Source organism: Plecotus auritus (assembly GCF_963455305.1).
Source record: "Plecotus auritus genome assembly, chromosome: 2".
In the NCBI taxonomy this organism is placed as follows: Eukaryota; Metazoa; Chordata; class Mammalia; order Chiroptera; family Vespertilionidae; genus Plecotus; species Plecotus auritus.
This window is the reverse complement of record NC_137771.1, coordinates 26493244-26518625: the sequence shown is the minus strand read 5'-3', so window position 1 is coordinate 26518625 and position 25382 is coordinate 26493244. Positions and strand designations below refer to the sequence as shown.

Below are 25382 nucleotides of genomic sequence, written 5' to 3'. Positions count from 1 at the left end.
ATTCCCCCCGAATGAGTCTGGGTTCCCAGAATCTCGCCCGGGACTGGAGTTCAGCGCAGTTGGGAGCTTCCGTCTCCCTCCTGCTTGAGAAAGTCAGCTGTGCACTCAGCCGCCAGTCCACTCCATGTGCCTCTGTACCTCAGCCTTTTGCAGCTCCTCTGAGTCTCAATGTGCTTTTCTCTTTCCTTCTAGTTGTAGAATTTCCACTCAGCCAGCTTTCCTGTGGTTCTGGATGGTGTCCATTTTGTCTTTTAGTTGTAGTTTTGAAATTGTTGTGCGAGGCAGCAGTTTAGGTGTTTACCTATGCTGCCATCTTGATTTCTCAGATAGCAATCTGGCATTTTTCTTTAAAAAATGGCCTAGAAACTGTGTTAGGCTATTAGGATAAAACTGGGTAGGATAGAAGGTGAGTCATAAAAAGATACATTAGAAACAAATCATGACTTTAGTGAACTTATGGATGTGAGATTAGCACTACATAAAAAATGACCATTAATAGTACAAGCACTGATAAAGAGTTATGACAATTAGGAGGTAGGTGAGGTTATTCATGCTTGAGGAATAAGGAAAAGCTTTACAGAAGGGAAGATGGCCCAAAGTATTTCATGGAAGATGCAGAACCACCAACCAAGACAGAATGAGGAAACTGACAGAAGATATTGGAGAACAAAATATGATTTTCTTTACCTACAATATAAGGACTGAGAAGAATAGTGAAAACTAAGAAAGATAGGTTAAGGCCAAATAGTAGAAAGCTTTGAATGGTGGGTTAAATAGTTTAGATTTTATTTATAGGCAACAAGGAGTCATTAAATGTCTTTGAGCATGCGAAGAGGCAAAAGCCTGAGGGTAAGTGACAGTAGAGTGCTGAGTGCTGAGTTTGGAAGCTACCTCAGATGAGCTACTCATGTGAACTAGCCCAAGTGAAAACGCATTAAGTCATGAACTGAGGTATGTGACTGGGAAGACACTGTAGAAGTAAAATGAATAGAATTTAGCATCCTGGTAGGTGTGAGACACAAAGTTGGGGCAGGTGGGAAGGGTAACAATTGGGTTGGGGTTTTAGGCCTAGATAACTGGAAAATTAATGGCAATATTGGTGAAAATGTATGGAGAGAGAAGAAAAGCAGTGCAGTCTAGAAGTAAAAATAAGTATCTGAGTTGCAAACTCAGATAAGAAATAAATCAGCCAGCCCTTGCTGGGTAACTCAGTTGACTGGAGCATCGTCCCCATGCACCAAGGTTGTGGGTTCAATTCCTGGTCAGGGCACATACAGGAGGCAATGAATGCATAAATAAGCGGAACAACAGGTTGGTGTTTCTCTCTCGTTCTCACTCTCCCCCTTTCTCTCTCTAAAATCAATAAATAAAAATTTAAAAGAAAGAAAGAAAGGAAGGAAGGAAGGAAGGAAGGAAGGAAGGAAGGAAGGAAGGAAGGAAGAAGCCAAAAGCAGGTAGAAGTAAAGAGACTGAAGTGGAAGTTATCTGAAGACTGCCAATGGCTATCTAGACAGCTGAAAGGCTACAATAATAAATGATCAACTCTATTACTCTCATAATGATTTCTGATTAGCTAGCATTTATTTTTAAAACTGGGAACTGTATATGCTAAAAGTAAAGACATCCGTATGACTTAATTAAGCTCAAGTGACACTGGGGTAACTAAGAGCTGTGGAAAGAGAAAGCACTACCTTGGAGGCCTGTCTTTTGGCCATTTATTGAAGTAAAGTTCATGCATTTCTTGAATGCACACGTTTAACAGAACCACAGACTAGGTCCTCGATGCAAATACATCTAATATTAGAATAAGCTGACAGAAAAGAAATAGTACAAATTTCAATTCCAGGTATCAAAAACATTATTTAAAATATGAAGGGAAAAGATCTGTTTCAAACACTCAGAAAATAACTGGCTGGGTTGTAGGAGTCTGCGTCTTGTCATTTGGAACCTTGACTATCTGCAGCAGAATAAGACAGAGCAATGAATCTTCCAGTTCTGAGAAATTTATGCAGGAGTTAAGGCTCATTTCTGAAAGTGTTTTTATTATGAACATCACCTCTAAGAATGTATCCCTTTTCAAGATATAAGCCATTCCACACCTTCCAAAGCACTGTTGAAGCATCCAGGAGCTTTCAGAGCACCTCAGTGATAGCAAGTAAATAACAGGACACAACAAACCTTCCCTGACCCATTCTTAAAATCACTTTGGCTTTACCTGGCTGCTGCCTTGCTGAGTAGTCCAGTCCATCTACGTTCCAGATTCTCCAACTGTCCAGTGATTTTCTCTCTGTCAGCCAGCTCAGCTGACTGGGCGATTCTGCCTCCTTCTGCTTGAAGCATGTCTACTGTGGCCTTCCGATCATCTAGGAGTCGCTGGAGCAACTATTTTACACATGTTTAAAGAGAATGAAAAGTGATAACATGGGGTCACTTTAAGAATAAACAAATAAACAAAAAACCCAAATCCCCACCCCACCAAATCCTAAGCTTACTTGAATAACAGAAGGTTTTTTTTTCCACCTCGAGGCAAAAAGTTAAGATATACAGCACAGTTCCTGCTATCTATATTAACTTTTCATACACTTAAGTTTTTAAATAGAGCAGTGAACTGCCTTTATGTGACTAAGAGGAAACTTACTTTGAACTAGGAGAAAAATAAACTGAAATTAAAATTAAGCCAAAAAAACCCATGTCTAGATAGAACATTATACATGATATATACATTATTTAGAATATTGCTGACTCTGAAAACACCAAAAACCTTTTAAGATAAAGGTGTGACTGAAATGTTGAAATAGGTTACATGAATATGTAAAATTATTCAGTCCAATACATGCCACAGTAAGCCAGTACATTAAGGTAAGATGATAAAAATAAATACCTACTTTCTTTTCAGGATCACACAAAGTATGTGAGAATTTTACTAAAACTCCCAACCTTAATGCTCCTTAAACTATAAGCAAATGTGTTGTCTGCCATTCTCTGCGGCTGTTACAATTCACTGTCTCAACATTCTCACTTACCTTCTGTTCTTGGATCTGTGCTTTCACCACTTTATATTCAGCAGATGGAGGTTTCTGATTGGCTATGAGCTCCTCAGTGTCTGCCAACCAGCTGAGCAATGGCTCCAAGGCATCTTGAAACTTCCCACAATGCAACAAAGCCTCCTGTAGTTGTGCAATTCTTTGTGCAACCTGTATCACAGACATGGAGGCTCATTATAAGAAGGGAGCTTTTTAAATTACTACTGCCCCCTTTACGTAACTACAGATTGCAACTGCTAAATTTTTATTTATGTTCAGGGAAATCTTAGATTTAGATGTCTCTTTTCTTTGTCCTCCATCCCCAGTATACTTGTTACTCCCTGCACTCCCCGCATCACTTACCTTTTTATTCAGTGTGTTCCATCGAACATTGATCTCTTCCATGTCATGTTCCAAACCCTGCACATCACAGTTTTTTCCAGCACTCTGAATCAATCCCTGCCCAAGTCCATTCACCTGCTGTAATTTCATCTGAAGAGGATCCACCTGTTCTTTCTGAAACATCTAAATAATTGTAAGCCAAAGAAGATTTAATCTCAAGGCAAACAGACCCTCTACAACACAGCGACAGGTTATTTTTGGGAAATATATGATTTAACAAAGGAGGGCAGGAATAAAAAGTGAAAACAAGCCATTATGCATAAGGAACTATTAAGAAAACATGTGGTTTCATATTTCTCTCTCTCTCTCTCTCTCTCTCTCTCTCTCTCTCTCTCAGAAGGAAGAGGGAGAGAGGAACAGAAACATAATGATGAGAGAAATCACTGATAGGCTGCCTCCTGCATGTCCCCTACCAGGGATTGAGTCTGAAACCCCGGCCATGTGCCCTGACTGAGAATTGAACTTGGACCTCCTGGTTCATGGGTTGATGCTCAAACACTGAGCCACACCTGGGTGTAGTTTCATATTTCAATATGACCTCCTATGGACAAGTAATTACAGAGCTATAGCACCACTTAGGTCTTTAACCCAATGGATGACTCATGAGGTTCTTTTTCCTCTTTAATCTGTTTGCTTAATTTTTAACGTAAAAATCAATAGAGAAGAGAGAAGCATCAGCCTGAAGATATAAGTAAATGTGATGTATATATATATCAATTCGGAAAGGAAGAATGATACCAAATGACTACTATTTAAGATTAAAAATACCTTGGGGAAAAGCTTTAAGTGACCACTGATATATGCAATGCTCTTCTCTGACTAGGACTAATAACTCAATTAGCCAAAACATATTAACAGTATGAAAAATGCCAACCTCATAGCTTAATCCCCCTGTGGCCATTTAACTCCATTTTGTTTCAGGGCCACATACCACACACAGACAATAATCTTGAAACAGTATTTCTCTAATTACAAAGGGAAACCGGCCAATCCTGGGAAATGTTCTTAACAACTTTAGACACATAACTCTGAGTAAGATGCAAATATAAATAAAATATTTTAAAGATGACACTGTATATCCATGTTTACCACAAAACAACAGCATTTTAAAACAATGTGAACAAGTGTAACAGGCAATGTGCATGTTTCTACTGCAGTTACATTCCATTATGACTTAGAAGTTTCTAAAGGAAACAAGGAGGAAAGAATAATACTTTTGCCACTTTAAGGAAAATAATGACATAAATATTTGTCCCTAAGATCAGATTTCTTTCAATCATCAGAGGATAAAAATCAGCCATATTTCACCAATCTGGATATTTTCCCACCCTTTTTTCTTCCACAAAAAGTTCCTTCAGTTTCAGTAAGACAGGTGAGTCAATTAAGACTGAAGGATGACAGAAAATAGAAGAGAACAAAAATAAATGTGAAAAAAAAAATTCTTAACCTTGGATAAGACTAATTTTGGCCTATATGAAACCACAGATCACACTAAGATTAGGAAACTGATTCTAGAAAGAATGGTCTATGGCTCGGTAAGTGAGTCACCAGGGAGGGAAAGCCCCAGGGGACACTAAAAGAGGAAGGTTACAAAGGAAATTACCAGTGGGCTTCATTTTATACTATAATTTGATTACACCATATTTTGTTAGGCAACACTACAAGGCAGTTCAGCTAAAAATGACTATTTCCCCACAACAACATGGTTCCCAGAAAAAGCAAGTGCCATGATTCCATTTTGTATTAAAGATGTTTTCACTGAAGAAAAGTCAGAGCAGAGGGGGAAGAAACAAAACAAAACTTCCATGTTTTAATTGCTTGGGTGCAACACAATGGTGGTGGTAGGGTGGAGGTTGGAAAAGCAAAGGAAGCAGACGGCCAATGATATAGAGGATGTCGAGTCCACTGAAGAGCCTCCTTTCACCAACAATCAAATCTTGTCTCACACTATGAGTGACATTTATATTCTTTCTGCGCTGTCTTAATATGGTAGCCAGCAACTCCATGTGGCTATTTAACTAACAATCCCAGTCCTCAGTCACACTATAACCACAGTGCATGTGATCCACAGCCATGTGTGGCTAGTGCCTACTATACTTAAGCACAGACAGTGAATATATCCACCTTGGCAAGAAATTCTATTGGATAATGAGGTTAATGGCACAGAAAAGCAAATATTTAAATATCTTTATTTCTTATATAACAGAGCTAATTCTTTTATTAAAATCTGAATTTACTTTGTGTATGACTATTTCCCATAGAAGCATTAGATTTCTTCCTTTGTCCTACCTCCTTTCTATGGACTATGTTGACAGATACGGGTATTTTTCTCATCTTTTTTCAGAAAGTTAAAAATATATGAAAGCACTTCTAAGTTAATGCTATCTAAATATTTATTTTGAATACAGTGAACAGAATATTAAAGTAAATTTGAAAAACACTCCCTTCTCTCAACTCCCAAATAAAGCTGTTTTGCAAATTCAGTGCTTTTAGACACATTAAAATTCCTACTCCTTGGTATTTCAATAGGACTGTGCCATATTATTAACTAACTAGAGCTGGCAGACATTTCCCACAGCAGAACACTAGTAAAAATTATTGCACGATGTAAGTAAGATACACAGAGACATAAAACAGAAAATTTCCCAAAGAATGTCTTAAAACGCCTTTATCTTTGGTAATACCAAAGAAAATATTCTCTCAGTTTTCATCCTGACTGATCCTTTTTGATGTCCTTTGCTCTCTTTCTCTTCTAGATCTCCAAATGTTAGTGTCTGGGGGCGGGGATAAAGGAAGAATGTCACTCCTGGGCCCTCTTTTCATTCTAAACTCTGTTCTAGGCAATTCTATCCATTCCTATGGCTTTAAATGATAAATGCTTATGTTTTTAAAACTGTATATCCAACTACTTTCTTAACATTGCCATGCAAATGACTCACAGGCACCTCAAACCTAACCATTCCAAAACTGAACAGTACTTTCTACTTTACCCCCAAACCTGTTCTTCCCTAAATCAACAATACACTACTGTCCCCATCCACTCAGTCGCACAAACCAGAACCTAGAAGCCATCCTCAATATCTCCTCTCCCTCCCTCTTAAAACAGAGGCCATTGTCAGGTCTTGTTGATTCTACCTACAAAATATATCTTGAATCCATTCAACTGTCTTCAAATCTACTTACATCTCTCTAGTCCAAGCAACCTGGAAAATTGCAGTAGCCTAGCAGGCCTCTCTACTCTGTCCTTGGTTTCTTAAATCCATTCTACACACAGTAGCCAGCGTGATTAAAAAAAATGTTTTTATTGATTTTAGAGAGATGTAGGGAGAGGGAGAGCTAGAAACATCAATGATGACAGAGAATCATTGATCAGCTGCCTCCTTCATGCCCCCCTCTGGGGATCAAGCCAGCAATCCTGGCATGTGCCCTGGTGGGGAACTGAACCATGACCTCCTTGCTTCATGGGTGGATGCTCAACCACTGAGCCACACCGGCTGGGCACCAGTGTGATTTTTTTTTAAAAATTTGCAAACCATTCAGTTTTTTCTGTATTTATGCCAATTATCTATTATAATACAAATTAATAAAACATAAGACAAAAGAAATCTGAGATTTATAAACCCCAAATAATGTTGAGAATGTTTACTATCAGTGTGGACCAGTTTTCTCTATCTTTAAACTGAAAATAAGCTTTAAAAAATGTAAATGGTGTCCTAGCTGGTTTGGCTGAGTGGATAGAGTGTCAGCCTTCGGACTGAAGGGTCCCAGGTTTGATTCCAGTCAAGGGCACATGCCTGGGTTGCGGGCTCGATCCCCAGTAGAGGGCGTGCAGGAGGCAGTCAATCAGTGATTCTTTCTCATCGCTGATATTTCTATTTCTTTCTTCCTCTCCCTTCCTCTCTGAAATCAGTAATATTTTTAAAAAAGTAAATGGAACCACCACTCCCCTATTTAACATCTTTCAATAGCCTCTCATGGTTTTTAAGATATGATACTTTTTTAAAAATACATTTTTATTAATTTCAGAGAGGAAGGAAGAGGGAGAGAGAGATAGAAACATCAATGATGAGAGAGAATCATTGATTGGTTGATCAACCCAGGTATGTGCCCTTGACCGGATTCAAGCCTGGGACCCTTTAGTCCACAGGTTGACGCTCTATCCATTGAGCCAAACGAGCTAGGGCTAAGGTATGATACTTTTGAGGATGTCTTTCTCAGTCACTGCATCCTCTCTCTAGATTCACTTCAAGGCACTCTTTCAGAACCCTTGGTCGCTGTGGCCTGGCCCCTTGGTCTTTTAGTTCTAACACGCTAAGTTCTTCCCAGCTTCCATTTCCTTTGTCTGGGATGGTCTTCCCTCTGATACTTTGCTAAGTAACTTCTATTTATCCTTTAGGTTTAGTTTTAAAATCCTTTCCCTGACACCACAATTGAAATTCAATATCCCTCTTATTTCTTATTCACTGAATAAATGAATCATTGTATAGAAATAGTGTTAGGGAAAGCAAACAAATTCATGAAGGTTCTGCAGATCAGCTAAGCATTCAAACACTGAACTGAGATTCTGGGGCTCTCTGATTTTTGCTTAAAGACTTTTGGGGCAAGTTTTAATTTTATAGAACCCCTATTTTATACAAAAGGTTTATTTCTTCCCCAGTGATTGGAAATAAGACTAAGTAAGTCTATAAATGAGAAGAGCATTTAAGTAACTACAAATTGCTCTCAGTGGGCCTATATCCCACTATAGAAACAGCAAACGAATTCTGACATTTTGCTTCTTTACCAAATTATCATTATTGCTATTAAAAAGCTTACATCTACTTAAACCATGTATACATGCATACATTTGTACACACACAGAGGATCTAAAGCAGTTTACTGTAAATCACATTCTGAATACAATCACTTGTCGACTTCTAAGTGTTTATGTATAAAAATGACAGGTTCAATTGCCTCTAGAAACCCTGTTGGAAGAAATGAAATCCATAGTTTTCATCTTGGAAAAACTTTTTTAAATCAATTTAGTAAAATTTGTATACTCTATAGTGATATTTTGTTTCAATAAATATTTTCAAAATAGCCTCTCTACATTCTTACTGGTTAACAGTCCTGGCTATGGCTATGGAGCAGATTTCTCCTTTTGTTCAAAGATGTAGGCATCTTGCTTCCAGATATTCCATAAAGTAACCATACTTCAAAGGTGATGAACTACCTTGCAGCCGGGCTATTATTTCCTTCTCCTGTCATTTATAACAGGAACATGTCATGAAACGACTACCTACTGTAGCTAGAAGGATCCTTAAGAGATTATGTAGCTCCATTTACTCATTTTGTAGATGGGGAAACAGAAATCCCAGAGAACTGATATTAAGGGTTTCCCTGAATTTTTTCTTTTATGCAGATTTGATTGGCTCCTTATAAATTTAATTTCTGTATTTCACTGATTATTGCTGTAGGCTTTACACTAGAAATATTCTGTATAACTAATAATGCCAGTGACTTTGGATAGAATACTGGGATCTTGGGTGTTAATCCCAAAGTCAATGGATAGAGCATCGGCCTGCGGACTAAAGGGTCCCAGGTTCGATTCCAGCCAAGGGCACATGCCAGGGTTGCGGCCTTGATCCCCAGTAGGGGGCGTTCAGGAGGCAGCCAATCAATGGTTCTCTCTCATCATTGATATTTCTCTCTCCCCCTCTCCCTTCCTCTCTAAAATCAATAAAATATATTAAAAAAATAAAAAAAGGTAATGCATTCTAATTTGATGGAATGATACATTACAAAATAATTGGTGAAGTCCAAGATAGTACCACCAGGAGGATCTGTGGCAAAACTGGCAGCATATGGCTCACCGTCAAAATGTTTTTTTGTTGCTGGTAGTTTGCATGTTTAAATGAACTGTAGCCAGCTAAGGCTGACCTGAAAGGCTCTGCAATGGAGTGAATGAGAGAACAACCCTTCTTTCTTTTTTCCCTTTTTTTATTTGTTGATTTGAGAGGGAGGGGGAGAGAGGCAGGCAGGCAGACAGACAGACAGAAAGAAACATTGATTTGTTGTCCCACTTATTTATGCATTCATTGGCTGATTCTTGAATGTGCCCTGAACCAAGGACTGAACCCACAACTCTGGCATATAGGAACAACCCTCTAACCTACTGAACTACCCACCAGGGCAGAACCCATCTTTCTTGTAGCAACCATGGAGATTGATAGTCAGTCAGTCAGTCAGTCAGTCAACAGTGAATGCCTACTACAAGGGAGGTACTATTTGGGTCCTGAGGATAGTGTAAAACCAAAACCACCTCCGTACTCAGAAACCCCCAGCTATATTAGATTATATTAAACTTATCTTTTTTTTTTTTAATTAATCTTCACCCGAGGATATATTGGTTGTCACCTGTATGGGACGCAATCCACAACCTAGGTATGTGCTCTGATTCAAAATCGAACCTGCAACTTCTTGGTGTACAGGACGATGCTCCAACCAACTGAGCCACCTGGCCAGGACTAAACTTTTAAGTCCTTCACTCCACTGCTTAACACTGATCAAATGACACCAGGCAGTGAACTCTAGAATTTGCTGATCTCATATTCCTTTGACTTAGGAGTGCTCAAAGATGTGAACACTGTTCCCAACAGCTTCCTAACATAGTCTGTGCTCTAAGATTAAGAATTTAAAAATCTTGCCGAAACCGGTTTGGCTCAGTGGAAAGAGCGTCGGCCTGCGGACTGAAGGGTCCCGGGTTCGATTCCGGTCAGGGGCATGTACCTTGGTTGCAGGCACATCTCCAGGGGGAGGTGTGCAGGAGGCAGCTGATCGATGTTTCTCTCTCATCGATGTTTCTAGCTCTCTATCCCTCTCCCTTCCTCTCTGTAAAATATCAATAAAATATATTAAAAAAAAAAAAAAAGAATTTAAAAATCTTTAAGGGAGACCCAGGAGAACATTTAGCCCAACTCCCTTATTTTATAGATTAAGAAATAAGAGGTACAGAAAAGGAAAGTGACTTGCTTCAGGACACAAAGTTTGACAAGATGACTGAAACACCTCTCCTTTTCATAACCATTATGACTTATTTTGGCTTTAATAAACAGCTTTTTGTATTAAAAAACTGTAATTTGCACATCTGTATATTGCTTTAACCCAACATGCTTTGGTGAATTCTTTCAACTAACCAACATATCTATTTGAAAGGGAAAGAGGGGGGATATTGACAGTGATTGAAATCTAATACACTTGATGCTTTCCATGGGTTATGGCATTTTATCCTCACAAAATTCACAGGGTTCTGCCTTAACAAATGACGAAACTGGAGACTCAGGACATCTAACTAATCTTCCCAAAGTGATTAAGTAGTATCCCAGGTCTCATTCCAAAACCTATATTCTAGCCTCTACGTGACTGCTGATAATCACTGATCAATCAGCAGCCTCTTGATTTAGGCAAAGAACATGCTTACTATAATTTCAAAAGAGTCACCAATTCCTGCTAATAATCTTTTTCAAAATGTAAACTAGCAACTGTATACATCCCTGTCTTCCTGAGGCTTTTGTTATCTCTGAATAAAAAAAAAAAAATACAAAGTATATAGTTTTGCCAAGTGACAGTAAGACATTATCTCCCCCCTCCATAAACTCAATAAAAAGACCAGAAAATACCAGAAACCCCAAAGAGAACCAAAGAAAGGACTACCTGTGCCTTTCTAATCACCACCAAGTCAGAGAACTTGTAAATCTCCCTTTACTCTCTAGATTCTCCCCAACAAAATGAGCAACAATTACCTCATTTGAATTTAATCCATCAGTTGTAGCCAGAGGCACGTTCCCATGCAGCACTGTGCCAGTCACCTCTTTTATCCCAAATGCTGGAGAATCAAGGTTCTCCTTGATCCACATTCCAGTGGAGGAAGACTCCCCTAGAACAGGAGTTCCTTCTTCTGACATAGGCACTGAGTCAGTGTGGACAGTATCTCCCAGGATGGGAACACCAGCAGGGAACACTTCCTCCACAGCAAGCTCTGCAGCAGCTAGAGTAGGGGGCTCATTTGGAGTGGGCACCCTATCAACTGTGGGGGCAGGTTCCTCTGAGGTGGGCACTGCAGCAGCTGGAGTGGCAGGCTCCCCTGGGGTGGGCACTGCAGCAGCTGGGGGTGTAGGTTCCTCTGGGGTGGGCACTACAGCAGCTGGGGGTGTAGGTTCCTCTGGGGTGGGCACTACAGCAGCTGGGGCTGTAGGCTCCTCTGGGGTGGACATTGAAGCAGCTGGGGCTGTAGGTTCCTCTGGGGTGGGCACTGCAGCAGCTGGGGCTGTAGGTTCCTCTGGGGTGGACATTGAAGCAGCTGGGGGTGTAGGTTCCTCTGGGGTGGGCACTGCAGCAGCTGGGGCTGTAGGCTCCTCTGGGGTGGACATTGAAGCAGCTGGGGGTGTAGGTTCCTCTGGGGTGGACATTGAAGCAGCTGGGGCTGTAGGCTCCTCTGGGGTGGGCACTGCAGCAGCTGGGGCTGTAGGCTCCTCTGGGGTGGACATTGAAGCAGCTGGGGGTGTAGGTTCCTCTGGGGTGGGCACTACAGCAGCTGGGGGTGTAGGCTCCTCTGGGGTGGACATTGAAGCAGCTGGGGCTGTAGGCTCCTCTGGGGTGGGCACTGCAGCAGCTGGGGCTGTAGGCTCCTCTGGGGTGGGCACTGCAGCAGCTGGAGCTGTAGGATCTTCTGGGATGGGCACTGCAGCAGCTGGGGCTATAGGCTCCTCTGGGGTGGGCACTGCAGCAGATGGGGCTGTAGGCTCCTCTGGGGTGGACACTGCAGCAGCTGGAGCTGTAGGATCTTCTGGGGTGGACATTGAAGCAGCTGGGGCTATAGGCTCCTCTGGGGTGGACACTGCAGCAGCTGGGGGTGTAGGCTCCTCTGGGGTGGACATTGAAGCAGCTGGGGGTGTAGGCTCCTCTGGGGTGAACACTGCAGCAGCTGGGGGTGTAGGCTCCTCTGGGGTGGACACTGCAGCAGCTGGGGGTGTAGGCTCCTCTGGGGTGGACACTGCAGCAGCTGGGGCTGTAGGCTCCTCTGGGGTGGGCACTACAGCAGCTGGGGGTGTAGGATCCTCTGGGGTGGGCACTACAGCAGCTGGGGGTGTAGGCTCCTCTGGGGTGGACACTGCAGCAGCTGGGGCTGTAGGCTCCTCTGGGGTGGGCACTACAGCAGCTGGGGCTGTAGGCTCCTCTGGGGTGGGCACTACAGCAGCTGGGGCTGTAGGCTCCTCTGGGGTGAGCACCCTAACAGTTGCAGTATCAGGCTCCTCTGGAGCAGGCACTGCAGCAGCTGGGGCTGTAGGCTCCCCTGGGGTGAGCACCCTAACAGTTGCATTATCAGGCTCCTCTGGAGCAGGCACTGCAGCAGCTGGGGTGATAGAGCCCTCTGGGATGTCCTCCCCTGTGGATGGCACTGCAACAGCTGGGACATATGCTTCAATGGTGACCAGTGAAGCAACTGGCATGTCCTCCTCTGGAAAGGACAATGTGACAGCAGCTACAGCAGTTCCCTCTAGGGTGGACACTGCAGCATCTAGGGCATCTTCGACAGTGGGCATTATAGCAGTTGGGGCAGGTTTCTCTGGGATGGGTATCAATTCCTCCAAAACTGGTTCGGTATTACTAGCTTTGGTAACTTGTTCCCCCATAAAGATATTTAGCAATGATTCTGAATCTCTAATTTCTGTCTCCTCTTCACTCAGCTTGGGCTTTAGGTCATTCACAGTTCCCTCTCCATCACTGCTATGTCTCTGTCCTCCATCCAGCAGGTGCAGACTCTGAATTTCTGACTCTAGGGACTTTCTCTGGAGATCCTGGAAGACCTGCTCTGGGAAGTCTCTATGAAAATGTGCTAGGGCTTGGTCCTCCAAAAGCTGGGCTTCATAACCCAGCTCTTGTGCCTCACCATAAACTTTCTCCATGGACAACTCACAAGGGTCCACAGTACCCAAGGAAGTCAGACTGTTTTCTTGATTAACAGCTCCTTTCTCATTTTCCAAATGAATCTCATCTGTTAGTAAATGTGAACCATATGATAACACCTCTACTTCAGATCCTGAGATAATATCTGTTAATTCATAGCTAAAAGCAGAACTGAGGGGGGACCTCTCAACATTCCCCTCAATCTGACTGCAGTCTACCTGGAACAAACTGCCATTTTCTTTGGCTAGCTCAGCTTCAAAGGCTGATAGGTTTTCTTCATGAGAAGCTCTGCAATCAGAGCTGGGCAATCCTCCTGGGTCCAGCTTTCCCGGTGACTTCAGATCAGCTGGGTGTCTGAACTTAAATTCCCCTGCAGTCTTGGGGCTAAAAGGCACTTTTTCACACTCCACACTAACAGTGGGAGCGTCCCTCATATCAAAGTGGGCAGTAAGTTCCACAGCATTAGGCACCTGAGAAGAATCCAGGGCATTAAAATATTCACAATCCAATCCAGTATTATCACCTTTCACCCTTACATTTAAAATGTCTACATGTTCCTCTTCTAAGGCAGCCCCTGGAAAATTACTAATTACCAGTGAATTTTCTGTATCCTGGGATGGGGCCAGCCCTTCAGAAGCTTGGTTCTCCAGCTCAACTAGAGGAGTTATTTCTTCACATAAACATTCTTTTTCAAGTTCAAGAAACATCTGCACTGAATCTGTGTCAGAGAGCTGCTCCGAATTGACAGGATCAACAGTGTATTCTAAATTGGAAACAAGGCCCTCTAGCTCCTGGGCAGTTTTGTTTTTCAGCTCACCTACAGCACTCTCACCTGTGAGAATATAACTGTAATCAAGAGGTGTATCCTCAAGAACAGAAGCCAAGTGGTTCTCAGCTGGCTGTAGGTCATCAGAGCAACAAATAGGACCAAGAGCTAGGTGGTCTAAAGTCTCCAAGACAGCAGCTGAGCAATGGGACCCATCCTCTACCACTGCTACAGTGTTTGCTTCTTCTCTTTCTTCAAAAATATTCACCAGGCTGTTCTTTTTCTCATCTGCCATTAGAAAAGTCTTTCCTCTCTCTGACAGTTTCTCCTCCTCCCATTCCTCCTCAGCCTCCATCATAATCCATCGCTCATCTTCCTCAAACTTTAGTTCAGACTCTGTTTTCTCTCTTAGGCTGGGGGTTATGAGAACATGCAACTCTGGATCCAAGAGCTCTTCACTCAGGCAAGGGGAGAGAGGTGGCATTTCCACAGTGCAAGCTGTGTCCCCAAGGGGGTGCTGCTTCTCTCTAAAGCCTCCCTTAGCCAAACTTTTCATGGCTCTGGGCCAGGTTGCACTTGAGAATCTGTGTTCCTGCATTAGATCTGTGTTACTGCTTGGTGCTGCAGCTTCTGATTCTAGAGGCTGGAATTCATGGGGAGAGCTCTCACTGTGCTGCTGAAATCTGAAGTCTTGGCAGTCTCCACTTAAGTTTTTCACATCCTGCACTTCTGGAATGCCTATGGATTTGGACACATGTTCCAGAGTTACTGATTCTAAGTGAGGTTCCCTGTTGTCCAAATGACCAGAACTTTCTGTTAATGCAGAACTGGATTCCTTCTTCTCTTGCAAGGAAGGATTTGAAGCACCAGCTTCTGAAACCTCACTAAGAGAAGCTTCCATCCTTTCTGCAAATTCTGGGAAATTGGGTGGCATGAAGGACTTCCATGATCTCCTGTTAACATTGTCTTTGCGTTCTGCATTTGGTCGCCTTCTGGGTGGCACAGGTGCCAACTTCTGCACATCACTGCTTAGTTTCAGTGCATCAAATATTATTCGCTCATCTAGCTTTTTGCCTTCTGGTGCTCTAGACTCAAAAACATTAGATGCTGCTCCTAACGTACCATTGCTGGATATAGTACTTCCTTCCATCTTTTCCATGGTGCTTTTTGAAGTCTGATTAAGCTTTGACCCCTGGTCAATTTGTTCATTTATCCTCATTGTATCATATATAGATCGCTGTGGAACATAGCAATCCTCTATATAGCCATCCTCTTCCTCTCCTTTCCCCAGGCAGGTGGGGTTCCGCCTTAAACAGTCTGGCCTGCTGAGTGGCTTACCCATACTTCTTCAATCAAAATGAACCATCAACCTTTTAAATGTTTTTCATGAATTCCCCCAAAATGCATTCTGTGTAAATTAAAAATTCCTTTACATGTTCATAATCCCAAGCAACCAACTGGATTTGCCCTCGAGAAAGGCCTGGAAGTTCCACTTTGAAACCATTCTGGGAGACGCTCTAAGAGGAACAGCTTTTTTTTCACAGGCTAGCAGCCTCATAGTTGCGGATAAGTGTATAATTTACTCAACAAACAAAATAATTCCTTGTATGGCTTCTTTTCTTTTTAAAGAGCATGGCTCTTTCTAATTTAAGCAATAAAAGAAATCATGATATTGACAAGTCTTATTCAGTATCTAGTTCCACTCACTTCTCATCCAAGGAGAGTTGGAAGCAGAGGATTTATACCGATTGTGTCCTTTAACAATGGCACAGCCTCTCTAGGCTTCATGTATAGCCCAAGCTCTTAAGAATTCCTCTCATTTTATCCTCAGTTCCACCCCTGGAGAGTCCAGCTGGTCTGAATTAGCCATTCGTTCTCCCTAGTTCGGGTGTTTGCAATTGAACTGGGCTGGTCGGCGGATATTCCTGCAACTTTAAACACAGGAAGTCCTTCATTCGGGACCAGTTTGGGGCTTCCTGTCTCCAAAACATCATGGCATTGTTGTGGCTCTCAGCACAGCACAGCCCAGCGCTGTGGCCGCAAAACAAGGCAAGTGGAGCCCGGCGGTGCCGGCCTTCGAGAGGCGGCAGGCTGCAGCAGCCGCCCAGGGTCTGTGGGAAGGGCTCGCTCAGCGCGGCCCACTCCCCCGCGCCATGCCGCGCGCCCCGACGGCCAGGGTCGCCTCACCGCAGGCTGGCAGGTGGCTCCGGGCCTCGCTGGCCTCCGGTCCCGCGCTCAGGAAGTTAGTTTGTCCCTCCGGCAGCTAAGTCCCGCGTGCTGTGGGTGCCGCCTCCCCCGCCGCCGCCAGTCCCCGGCCCGCAGTCGCCGCGTCGTGGGCTGCATGTCAAGCAGCCACCTCTATTCTCCGCCGCCGCCGGCCCCGCCGGCCTCCCCGCCCGCAGCTGTCACGGTCCCGGCATGCTAACTTCTGGCTGGGAACAAAAGGCTCCGCTCGGGCCGCGCGGGGGCGAGCCCTGCTCCCTCGCGCCGCTCGCTCGGCGCTCGCTGGAAGTGCTGGGCTGGCGGGCCGCTCTCCTCCCCTTCCTCCCCTTCTGCGCCGCCCCGCCCGGGCAGCCCCCCTGGAAGCCCCGAGCGCGAAGAGGAGAACCCGGGGGAGGAGGGTGGAGGCGGAGCCCGGGCGAGGGCCGGGAAAAGAGCGACCGGAGCCGAGAGAGAGGGGGCGGCGGACAGGATTGGAGGCCGAGGCAAGGAAGGAGGGGCTTCTGCGCGGTTGGGGCAGGGAGCCCGGGCGCCAGCCGCTCGGCTCAGCAGGCCCACGCCCCAACGCACCCCCTGCTGGAGGGAAAGCCCCGCCCCGAGAGGGCGAGAGGAGGGAGCCGCACGGCGAGCCGCCGCCGTACCGCGCAAATCCCCTGACAAAGGAAAGCCCCGCCCTCTTCCCCCTGGTCCAGCCCCCTGTCGCCCCCGCCGCGTCCCCCCTCACCGGGCTCCGAGCCCAGCCCAAGAGCGAGCGCACCCAGAAGGGGCACCCCCGCCACCCCCAGCCAGCCGGCTTTGGCAAGGGCCACTCGGGGCCCCATCTGCCAGCAGGGTCGCTCCGGCTGCCGCGGGCCGCCTGCCTCGCTATTGGCTCCAGCTCTGCCGCCAAAGGCTCTCCGAGTCCCTCCAATGTCACCTTTAGTGCGCCCCTGCCAGGCCCAAGAACACTCCAGCCTTGAACCCGGCACTTTCCTGGTGTCCGAAGGAATTCGGTCAAACTCAGAGACCAAGTTATTGGGAAACTCTAGGCGCCTTCTCTCTCCTTCTCACATCAGGTCTTGGTCCCTTTTCCCAACCACATTTTTCTGCCCACAGAACTGAGTGGTGTCGATGACTCAGTGGAGATGCCAGCAGCAGTGTCCCACGCCAAACACCTGGGCTCCTTTATTGCTGCACACATCCAAAGAAACCTGAGCCTCTTTAGGGCCAGCTGAAATGCATGGATCTGTATTTCCAGTTTGATGATAGAAAATGCTATAGAAAGGTGGCCCACAATTCTGTCCACAGCTTTTTGGCTTTTAGAAAAGCTAAGTCACCTGGTGACAGTTAAAGAAATTCAAAGGGAAACCCAGGAAACTGTCCACCAGAGGCAGCTACAGTTCTGAAGGGCAAAAAAAAAAAAAAAAAAAAAAAAAAATCTATTAAAATTTCAGTTGGACCACATGGTCAATATAGACAGTCAACTTATGGAAAAGTTATTTCTATCCTTTACGCAAACAGTAAGTGAAGCCAATAGTTGGTGTATGGAGATCTGGCAGTGCAACCTTGAGCTGAGCCTTACTTACTTAGGAAGCCAGAGAGGTCCTTGGCAAAAATGAGGTGTGGGCTGAAGCCTATGCTAAGAATTAAACAAATAAAAGACCTTTCAATGGCAAACTGTTTTTTACACTTTATTTCTCACTTTGAAAGAAGCTGCTGATCCATTCAGCCCACTCAAATCTGAAAAACTCTCTCCCCATCTGTAAACTGAGAGGGGCACAGACTAGATTATGTCTTGACTGTCTTTCTAATTTTAATATTCTTTAATTCTAAAACTTTTAAAGGAGCTGCCCCAGAATCCTGAGTCCTCCTGGTCCCACACTGCAAGACACTAGAAGCCCTGTCTCCTGAGGAACAAACAGCAGAAAGAACAAAAAAACAACAACAACAAAAAAATGCTTGACCTAGAGAAGGTTCCAGGCAATATGATAAACAAGAAGTATCTATCTGAAGGACTGGAACAAGGGAGGAAGGAAGCTTGTTCTGGATACAGTATCTCCTTAAGCTGACACACGAAGATCCAAGGGCACATTTCAAACAAAGAGCTTTCTCACAGCTAATCAAAGAATAGGGTGTCCCTTAAAGTGGTGAAATTCCTGATTCTGGAGGTGTTTGAGCAGAAATTCAAGCAATCCGGAAATTCATGCAATCACTTGGCAGAGATTTTCGGAAACAGATTTTAAAATCCGCTATCAGTTTGTTGAGAATAAATTTTAAGTTTCCTTCTAACTCTGACACACTGTGTTCCTAGGGGCTTGATCAACTTACAGATCTGATACTTAACATTTCAGGGAATCCAGGTTTTAATTTTCTTTTAATTATTCAGTACAACTGGAAAAACCTAGGGAAGGCAAGATCAATTTCACTAGCAAATCTCTCTGGCCAAATACATTCACTTAAGTGTTCAGATATCATAACACTGTTAGTGTGCCAGGGCCCTTCTGGCTGGAAGAATCTGAGGAATTCTGGCTCTGGACTAAGGGTGGGTGGTTATTCTATTACAAAAAAAATGATCTTGATGTGGAATCACAAACTTCCCGGGCAGAAATTCCTTTCCTATTTCCTCACCAGTCAGGTGTCAATCAATTCCATCTTTCCCCTTTCCACACCTATCTACTCTATTCTCACTAATGCTCCATATTATAATATAAAATAAGTGGAGTGTTTTAGCAACTATGAAGATTGGATTCAAATTGCTATCCAACTGAAGTCACACTCTAAGTGTTAGGGCAGTATTACAGAAAAAAACCACCCAAAAGTGCAACACAACCTTATAGAAAGGATTAGGTAAAGTTCCCCAACACCCCAAGCCCCCATCCCCAAAGAAGCCAAAGATTGCTTTGCTCCTTCTTTATCATCAGTACGTGTTTAGAAAGAAATCAAGAGAGGAAGCACAATGTCTCTCTACAATGTGTCTTATTTTTTATGTGTTCATGAGTTTCTCTTTAGTTTTGGTATGTGGAACTCTGCCAATAGCCATCACAGTGACTGAAATAAATACCTGATACAGTGTTCAGCCTCTTGTTGCCCTGATAGCTCCAACATCAACAAAAAAAGCATCTGTTCATTGCACATGCTATGTGTAAACTTTTTAAAAGAGAAGTACAGGGAGCTCCAGATAACCACTCTGGATGCTTTCCCCACTTCTGCAACCACAAATATATGTGCTGAAGCCAAATTTCAAATTAGTTTCCAGTTAGTTGATTACAGAGTTCAAAGAATTCTCTACTCATTTAGAAATTCCTAAGAACAGAATTTGGTGTCTGATTTTTCTTCAGTGAACTTAGAAGAAAGAACAATCCGGGCCCTTCCTGCTATCTTTCTAATTCAAGAGTCTCTTTACACCCTTTCCAAGTTTTAGACCTGGTATTCTGCCTTTGTGTGCTCCATACTTAAACCACTAGACCCTTCTGACGATCTGGAGACCCCGATCCATACTTCCTCAGATTCTATAACACCTTTTCATCCACCCTGCCTCTCCCGGAGGATTAGTGCTGACTAGAGAAGATACAGAAGACTGGTTGGATCTTGCCCATTTTAAATCTGCAAAATGCCTTTCATTTCAGGATCTCTAGACTTTACAAGCATTTATTTACTGGCAAGGGGAAACTCCACAGTATTAGTCTGTACCTGTTGGGCATCAGTCATTACCATCCTTTGGTGCTTTTATTATATAAAGATGGCTACTGGGTGACTCATTAAGCTTATACAGCAAGATGTAAAGCTTGTTTTAAATGGGATACTAGGATTTTGATGCTATTTGAGTTCTCATGTGCTCCTGAACCCATGAGAAAATTTTCCACACATCTGCAGGAACTCTCATGACCCCTATAGGCTCCTTCCTGCTTGTAAACTTTCTAAAAGACAGTGTATTAATTCCTCTTTTTGCTACTCACCAAGACAGTGGTGATGACAAAAGTATGGGGCTTTGCAAGTTAAAAAATGCCTGACAAGAGTGGGAGGAAGGGAAGGAGGCAGGGGGAACCAGGGAAGCTTTTATGGAGGGAATAAGTTTACTCATTAGGACTTGTACACATATACAGAGATGGTGAAGATAAGGATTTCTAAGTGAAGGGTTAGAAGCAGGAAACTTAAAAAGGCATGGATCCTAAAGAAGCAAATTTGAAGTCAGTGAGGCTTAAATACACAGCATATGAAAAGGAAAAATGAGAGGTCAGAATGGTAAGTAGCTCAAGGCCAGTTCACCAAGGCCCTTGAATGCCAAGCCAGGGACTTTATGCTTTATTCAGAAAACCCATTAGTACATCAAGATTTACTTATTTAAATTTACAAGAGGTCATGAGAATTATTGAGCAGTGTATGGAAGGTTTGCTAAAAATTTGGGACTCGGAGCTTATTCAACTGCCATTTAACTGCCATTTAATATGTAGTATCTCCTTTAAAAAAAAAAATCCAAATCCTTAATTTATAAATGAAACTTGAGGTGGTAAACTTACTTGTCCAAAGTAACACAGCTATTAACTTCTTGGGCTTTTAGGGTTGAGCCTAGCTCTGCAGATGCTGCATTGGTGTCAGTATGTATAAAATAGATTGTAGATAGGAAGATTGAAGTGAAGCAATCAGGAGGATTACACAGGTAACAAAAAGCCTGAACTTGTGAAAATTGGGGGTGGGAGGCTGTGAAAGAAACTGCAGAGGCAGAATATTTGGACTTCACAACTGACCAGATAGAAGGTAGAGAGTTTAGGGGGGAAAATAAATGTAAAATGATGCTGTAATACTACGTTTGGATTCTTGAGGGCATAGTAATACTATAAAACAGTAGCAGGGAGGAAGACAATATTTGAATAAGATCACACATTCAATTTAGGGCATACTGAGTGTGAAGTACTCAAAGATTACCCGTGTGAATGGAGGTGTCCAGAAAGGCCCCTCACACAAAAGATTGAAGTTCAGGGTAGAGTTAAAGATTTGGAATCCTTCTCCAATACAACAGTGAAGGGGTGGGACATCCCTGGGGCTTCATGTGGAGAGAGAGGACAAAGCAGATGACAGAATTTCAGGAAGCATGTGTTTGGGAGGTAGGAAGACAAACCAAAAAAGAAAGCGGAAGAGCAGCCAGAGAAGAGAATGGGAAGTAAATGGACAGGAAGGTTTTAAGAAATGCCGCATAACAGATGAATACTTCCAAGAGAACAGTTTCAGCACAGTGATAGGAACGGGATCAGATTATAGGGGGTAAGTATAACCAGTGGTGAAAAAGTAAGTATTTTTTTTAATATATTTTATTGATATTTTACAGAGAGGAAGGGAGAGGGATAGAGAGTTAGAAACATCAACAAGAGAGAAACATCGATCAGCTGCCTCCTGCACATCTCCTACTGGGGATGTGGCCGCAACCAAGGTACATGCCCTTGACTGGAATGGAACCCGGGACCCTTCAGTCCACAGGCCAACGCTCTATCCACTGAGCCAAACCAGTTTTGGCTGAAAAAGTAAGTATTGGTCCTCCCTTAAAAAAAATTTTTTTAACATTGATTTCAGAGAGAAAGGGAGAGGGAGAAAGAGAAAGAAACGAGAATTATTGATTGGCTGCCTCCTGCACACCCCTGCTGGGGATCAAGCCCGAGACCTGGGCATGTGCTCTTGACCAGAATCAAACCCGGGACCCTTCAGTCTGCAGACTGATGCTCTATCCACTGATCAAAACCAGCTAGGCTCTCCCTTCTTCTTGAGGCTCTGCTCTTTTGGCTTCCAAGACACTATACTATCCTGATGTCACCTTTCTAGCCAGTCTTTCTTTGTCTCTTTGGGCTCTTCTTCCCTAAGGGGCCGGATGTGGCCTGGTGGTTCTGGGGAGGTTTTCCAGAGAAAGTGACCATGTGCGTTTTCACTACTGAGAGCAGTCTTTCCACTAATAGAGTTGCATGACTTTACAACTGTCACCAGTTAATAACTTCACAAATTTGCTTGGCTATTTCTATGAAACAGGTCTCTGGATTGAATCTCCAAGGAATCTTGCTATAGGGGTCCTCTCTCCAGTATTAGAAAAGGAGGTAGAATAAATAATACAGAGGAAAGATATTTCTGAAAACTGTCTCTTTCATTTTGATTCTAAAGCAATTCTTAACACTGACCACAAACAAATAATTTAGGTTTAAATTTAAAGAATTAGACCAAAATCAGAGCTCTCCCTTTGGGAGTGAATTGCGAGATGAAATAGTAAATGGTTCATTTGAATGGATGCAATTAATTCAAGCAGGAGAAGACCCAAGATAAATTCAATTATTTTCAAAAAAAAAATTTTTTTAATCCTCACCTGAGAATATTTTTCCACTGACTTTTAGAGAGAGTAGAAGGGAGGGGGAGAGACAGAGAAACATCAATGTGAGAGACACATTGATTTGTTGCCTCTTGCACACACCCCAACGGGGATCGAGCCTGCAATGGAAGTGTATGTGCCCTTGACCACAATCAAACTCATCTGTGGGCGGACGCTCTATCCACTGAGCCAAACTGGCTAAGGCTCTTTCAATTCTTATCATCTTCTTCCCCTGAATCATATATACACATAACCAAGTATTAGAAACCCATAATTTGCTGAAAATGTGAAGAATTAAAGCTATGCTATAAAACATCTTGATGTGGTAGATATGTCTGGCAGAGAGATTAATTATATCTGTGTTTTTAAGCTGCTTTCCTCCAAAATCAGGCTGACATTTTTCTTTCACATCTCAATTTTTAATTAATGACTGATTAATATTAAGAGGTGTCTCTCCCAAAGATGCTGACTTGGTAGTTGCCATTGTATGGCAGCAGAAGAAGAGAACATGGTCTATGTTAAAAGCTAATTAGGCAAGGACCCTGAGATCATTAAAGCTGATCTGATGGGTAACTGTGATGAGGGAAGTCACTGAGCTGGTACTAGCTTCTGGTTAATTCTGGTTAATGATATGAAAATAACATTGATTTGTAGAGCACGTTAGCCAAGGTCAAAATGGCCTCAGAAATACTTGCTAGCTGTGGGATTCTGATAGGAATGAATAAATGAGTAAATATATATAATTTAAAGCTACGTTACAGACCTAAAGCCACCTATGCATTGCTACTGTAAGGTTAAAAACAAGCTGTACATTTGCTCTCCACAAAAGCTGCTCAGGAAGGCTGTTTGCCCACCACTTGTTTCATTGCTACCATCAAACTAATTTTACTTTATCCTTATTTCCAGTTTTCCAAGAAGAAAATAATGAATCTAATCCTCAGCTAGGCTTTAGATCAAGTCTTTTGGAGAATGATCATCCCTAGGTAAAAAAGGGCATAACTTTCCTTATTTTTCAATTTAAAAATATTTCATAACATTCTAATTTATAAGTCTGAATAAACTTTTTTAAAATAAAAGAATATTATCATTTACTGAGCACTTAATATATGCCTAATGCTTTCATCTGTATCACTTCATTAAATTTTCATAAAAACCCCAAAGTTATGATTTACCATTGTTCAAATTTTATAGTTGAAGTAACTATACAGAGTTTAAGTATTTTCCTCCAAGGTCACTCAGGTAGTAAATGATAGAACCAGAATTGAAAGCTGGATATTTCTGACTCAAACTCATACTCAATTTTTTTTTTCAATACACCAAGCTGACTGAAGTCTGAAGACACTTCTTAACTGCCAACTAGCTGAATAAATGACAATGACTCTAAAGTGATGGGTAACAAGTCCTTCGGTTGATCTCTTGCCCCCCAACCCTCCCCTATCTTCCCGCTGTAGTTTGACGGTCTGTTCGATGCTTCTTTGCATGCATATAAGCACAACCAACAGACGCAAGACACTGGGGGGCAGGGGGGAGAGGAAGATGAGGGGGACGAGGGCAAGTGCAGGGGCGGGGTGGGGAGGTCAGTGGGGGAAAAAGGAGACATATGTACTACTATTTGTAATACCTTAAACAATAAAATTTTATAAATAAATAAAGTGATGGATAACTACAAAGCAGTATTTCAGAGTCTGGCTTTCTTCAAGTATATCTGCAATAGCAAATTTCTTTCTTAGTTTTGCTTTTGTTCAGGTTAGTACTGAAATGAAATTGTATTCCTTTAAAACATGCTAACTAGTAGAGAAGGAAGGGAGCCCAGAGGCAAAATGCAGAGGGGAGGAATCCAGGCTAGGATCAGAATTTCTCAGGACACCCAAGCATATACCTCAAGTCTTGCAAAGCAGACAGCATTTTGAATGAGAAATAAAGAGCACTCATCCAATCAGTTAAATATTTACTAATCTCCAACTATATGTATACCAACATGCTAACTACTTTGAAGGACATGAAAATAGATTTATTGAGATGAGAGATGGGACAAATGCATATAATCAGAAAATGCCAAAACTAGGCAGTATATGATAAAGGCTAAATGATTACACTTTTTAAAAAAATATATATTTTATTGATTTTTTACAGAGAGGAAGGGAGAAGGATAGAGAGTTAGAAACATCGATGGGAGAGAAACATCGATCAGCTGCCTCCTGCACACCTCCCACTGGGGATGTGCCCGCAACCAAGGTACATGCCCTCAACCGGAATCAAACCTGGGACCCTTCAGTCCGCAGGCCAATGCTCTATCCACTGAGCCAAACCGGTTTCAGCTGATTACACATTTTAAGCAATGCAGAAGATCAGGAGTAGTAAACTGGGGAGATCAAGAAGGTTTTGTGGAAATATGGGACTAAGGTAGAAGTAGAAATAAAATAGGTAAAATATATAAGGAGTTTGGGGAGAAGTGGGTGGAGTGGGTGGTCTATATAGGAGATAAAACTGGAAAGATAGTGGAGACCTAAAATGCGGTTTCCAAACCCTGGCTGGGTGGCCCACGTGGTTGGAGCATCAACCTGTACACCAAAAGGTTGTGGGTTTGATCCCAGTCGGGGCATGTTTGGAAGGCAATCGATTGATATTTCTCACTCATATTGATGTTTCTTTCTTTCTCTCTCTTTCTCCCTTCCTCTCTGTCTAAAATTAATAAACATATCCT

At 42.9% G+C, this 25382-nt stretch overlaps 1 protein-coding gene across 8 annotated transcripts in view; it reads right to left on the bottom strand.

Moving 5' to 3' along the window:
• Positions 1-25382, bottom strand: part of MACF1 (microtubule actin crosslinking factor 1) — a 360803-nt gene that overhangs the window by 59200 nt on the left and 276221 nt on the right. For 6 of the 8 annotated variants that reach the window (XM_080657531.1, XM_080657534.1, XM_080657532.1 and 3 more), the window contains 3 exons: positions 3387-3548; positions 3024-3194; positions 2216-2382 (listed from right to left, as the gene is read on the bottom strand). In XM_080657531.1, coding sequence (XP_080513657.1) covers positions 2216-2382; positions 3024-3194; positions 3387-3548 — 500 coding nt within the window. Of the gene's footprint in view, positions 1-2215; positions 2383-3023; positions 3195-3386; positions 3549-11206; positions 15584-25382 lie in introns of those variants that run through there. The other 2 variants (XM_080657536.1, XM_080657533.1) reach the window with 2 other exon arrangements.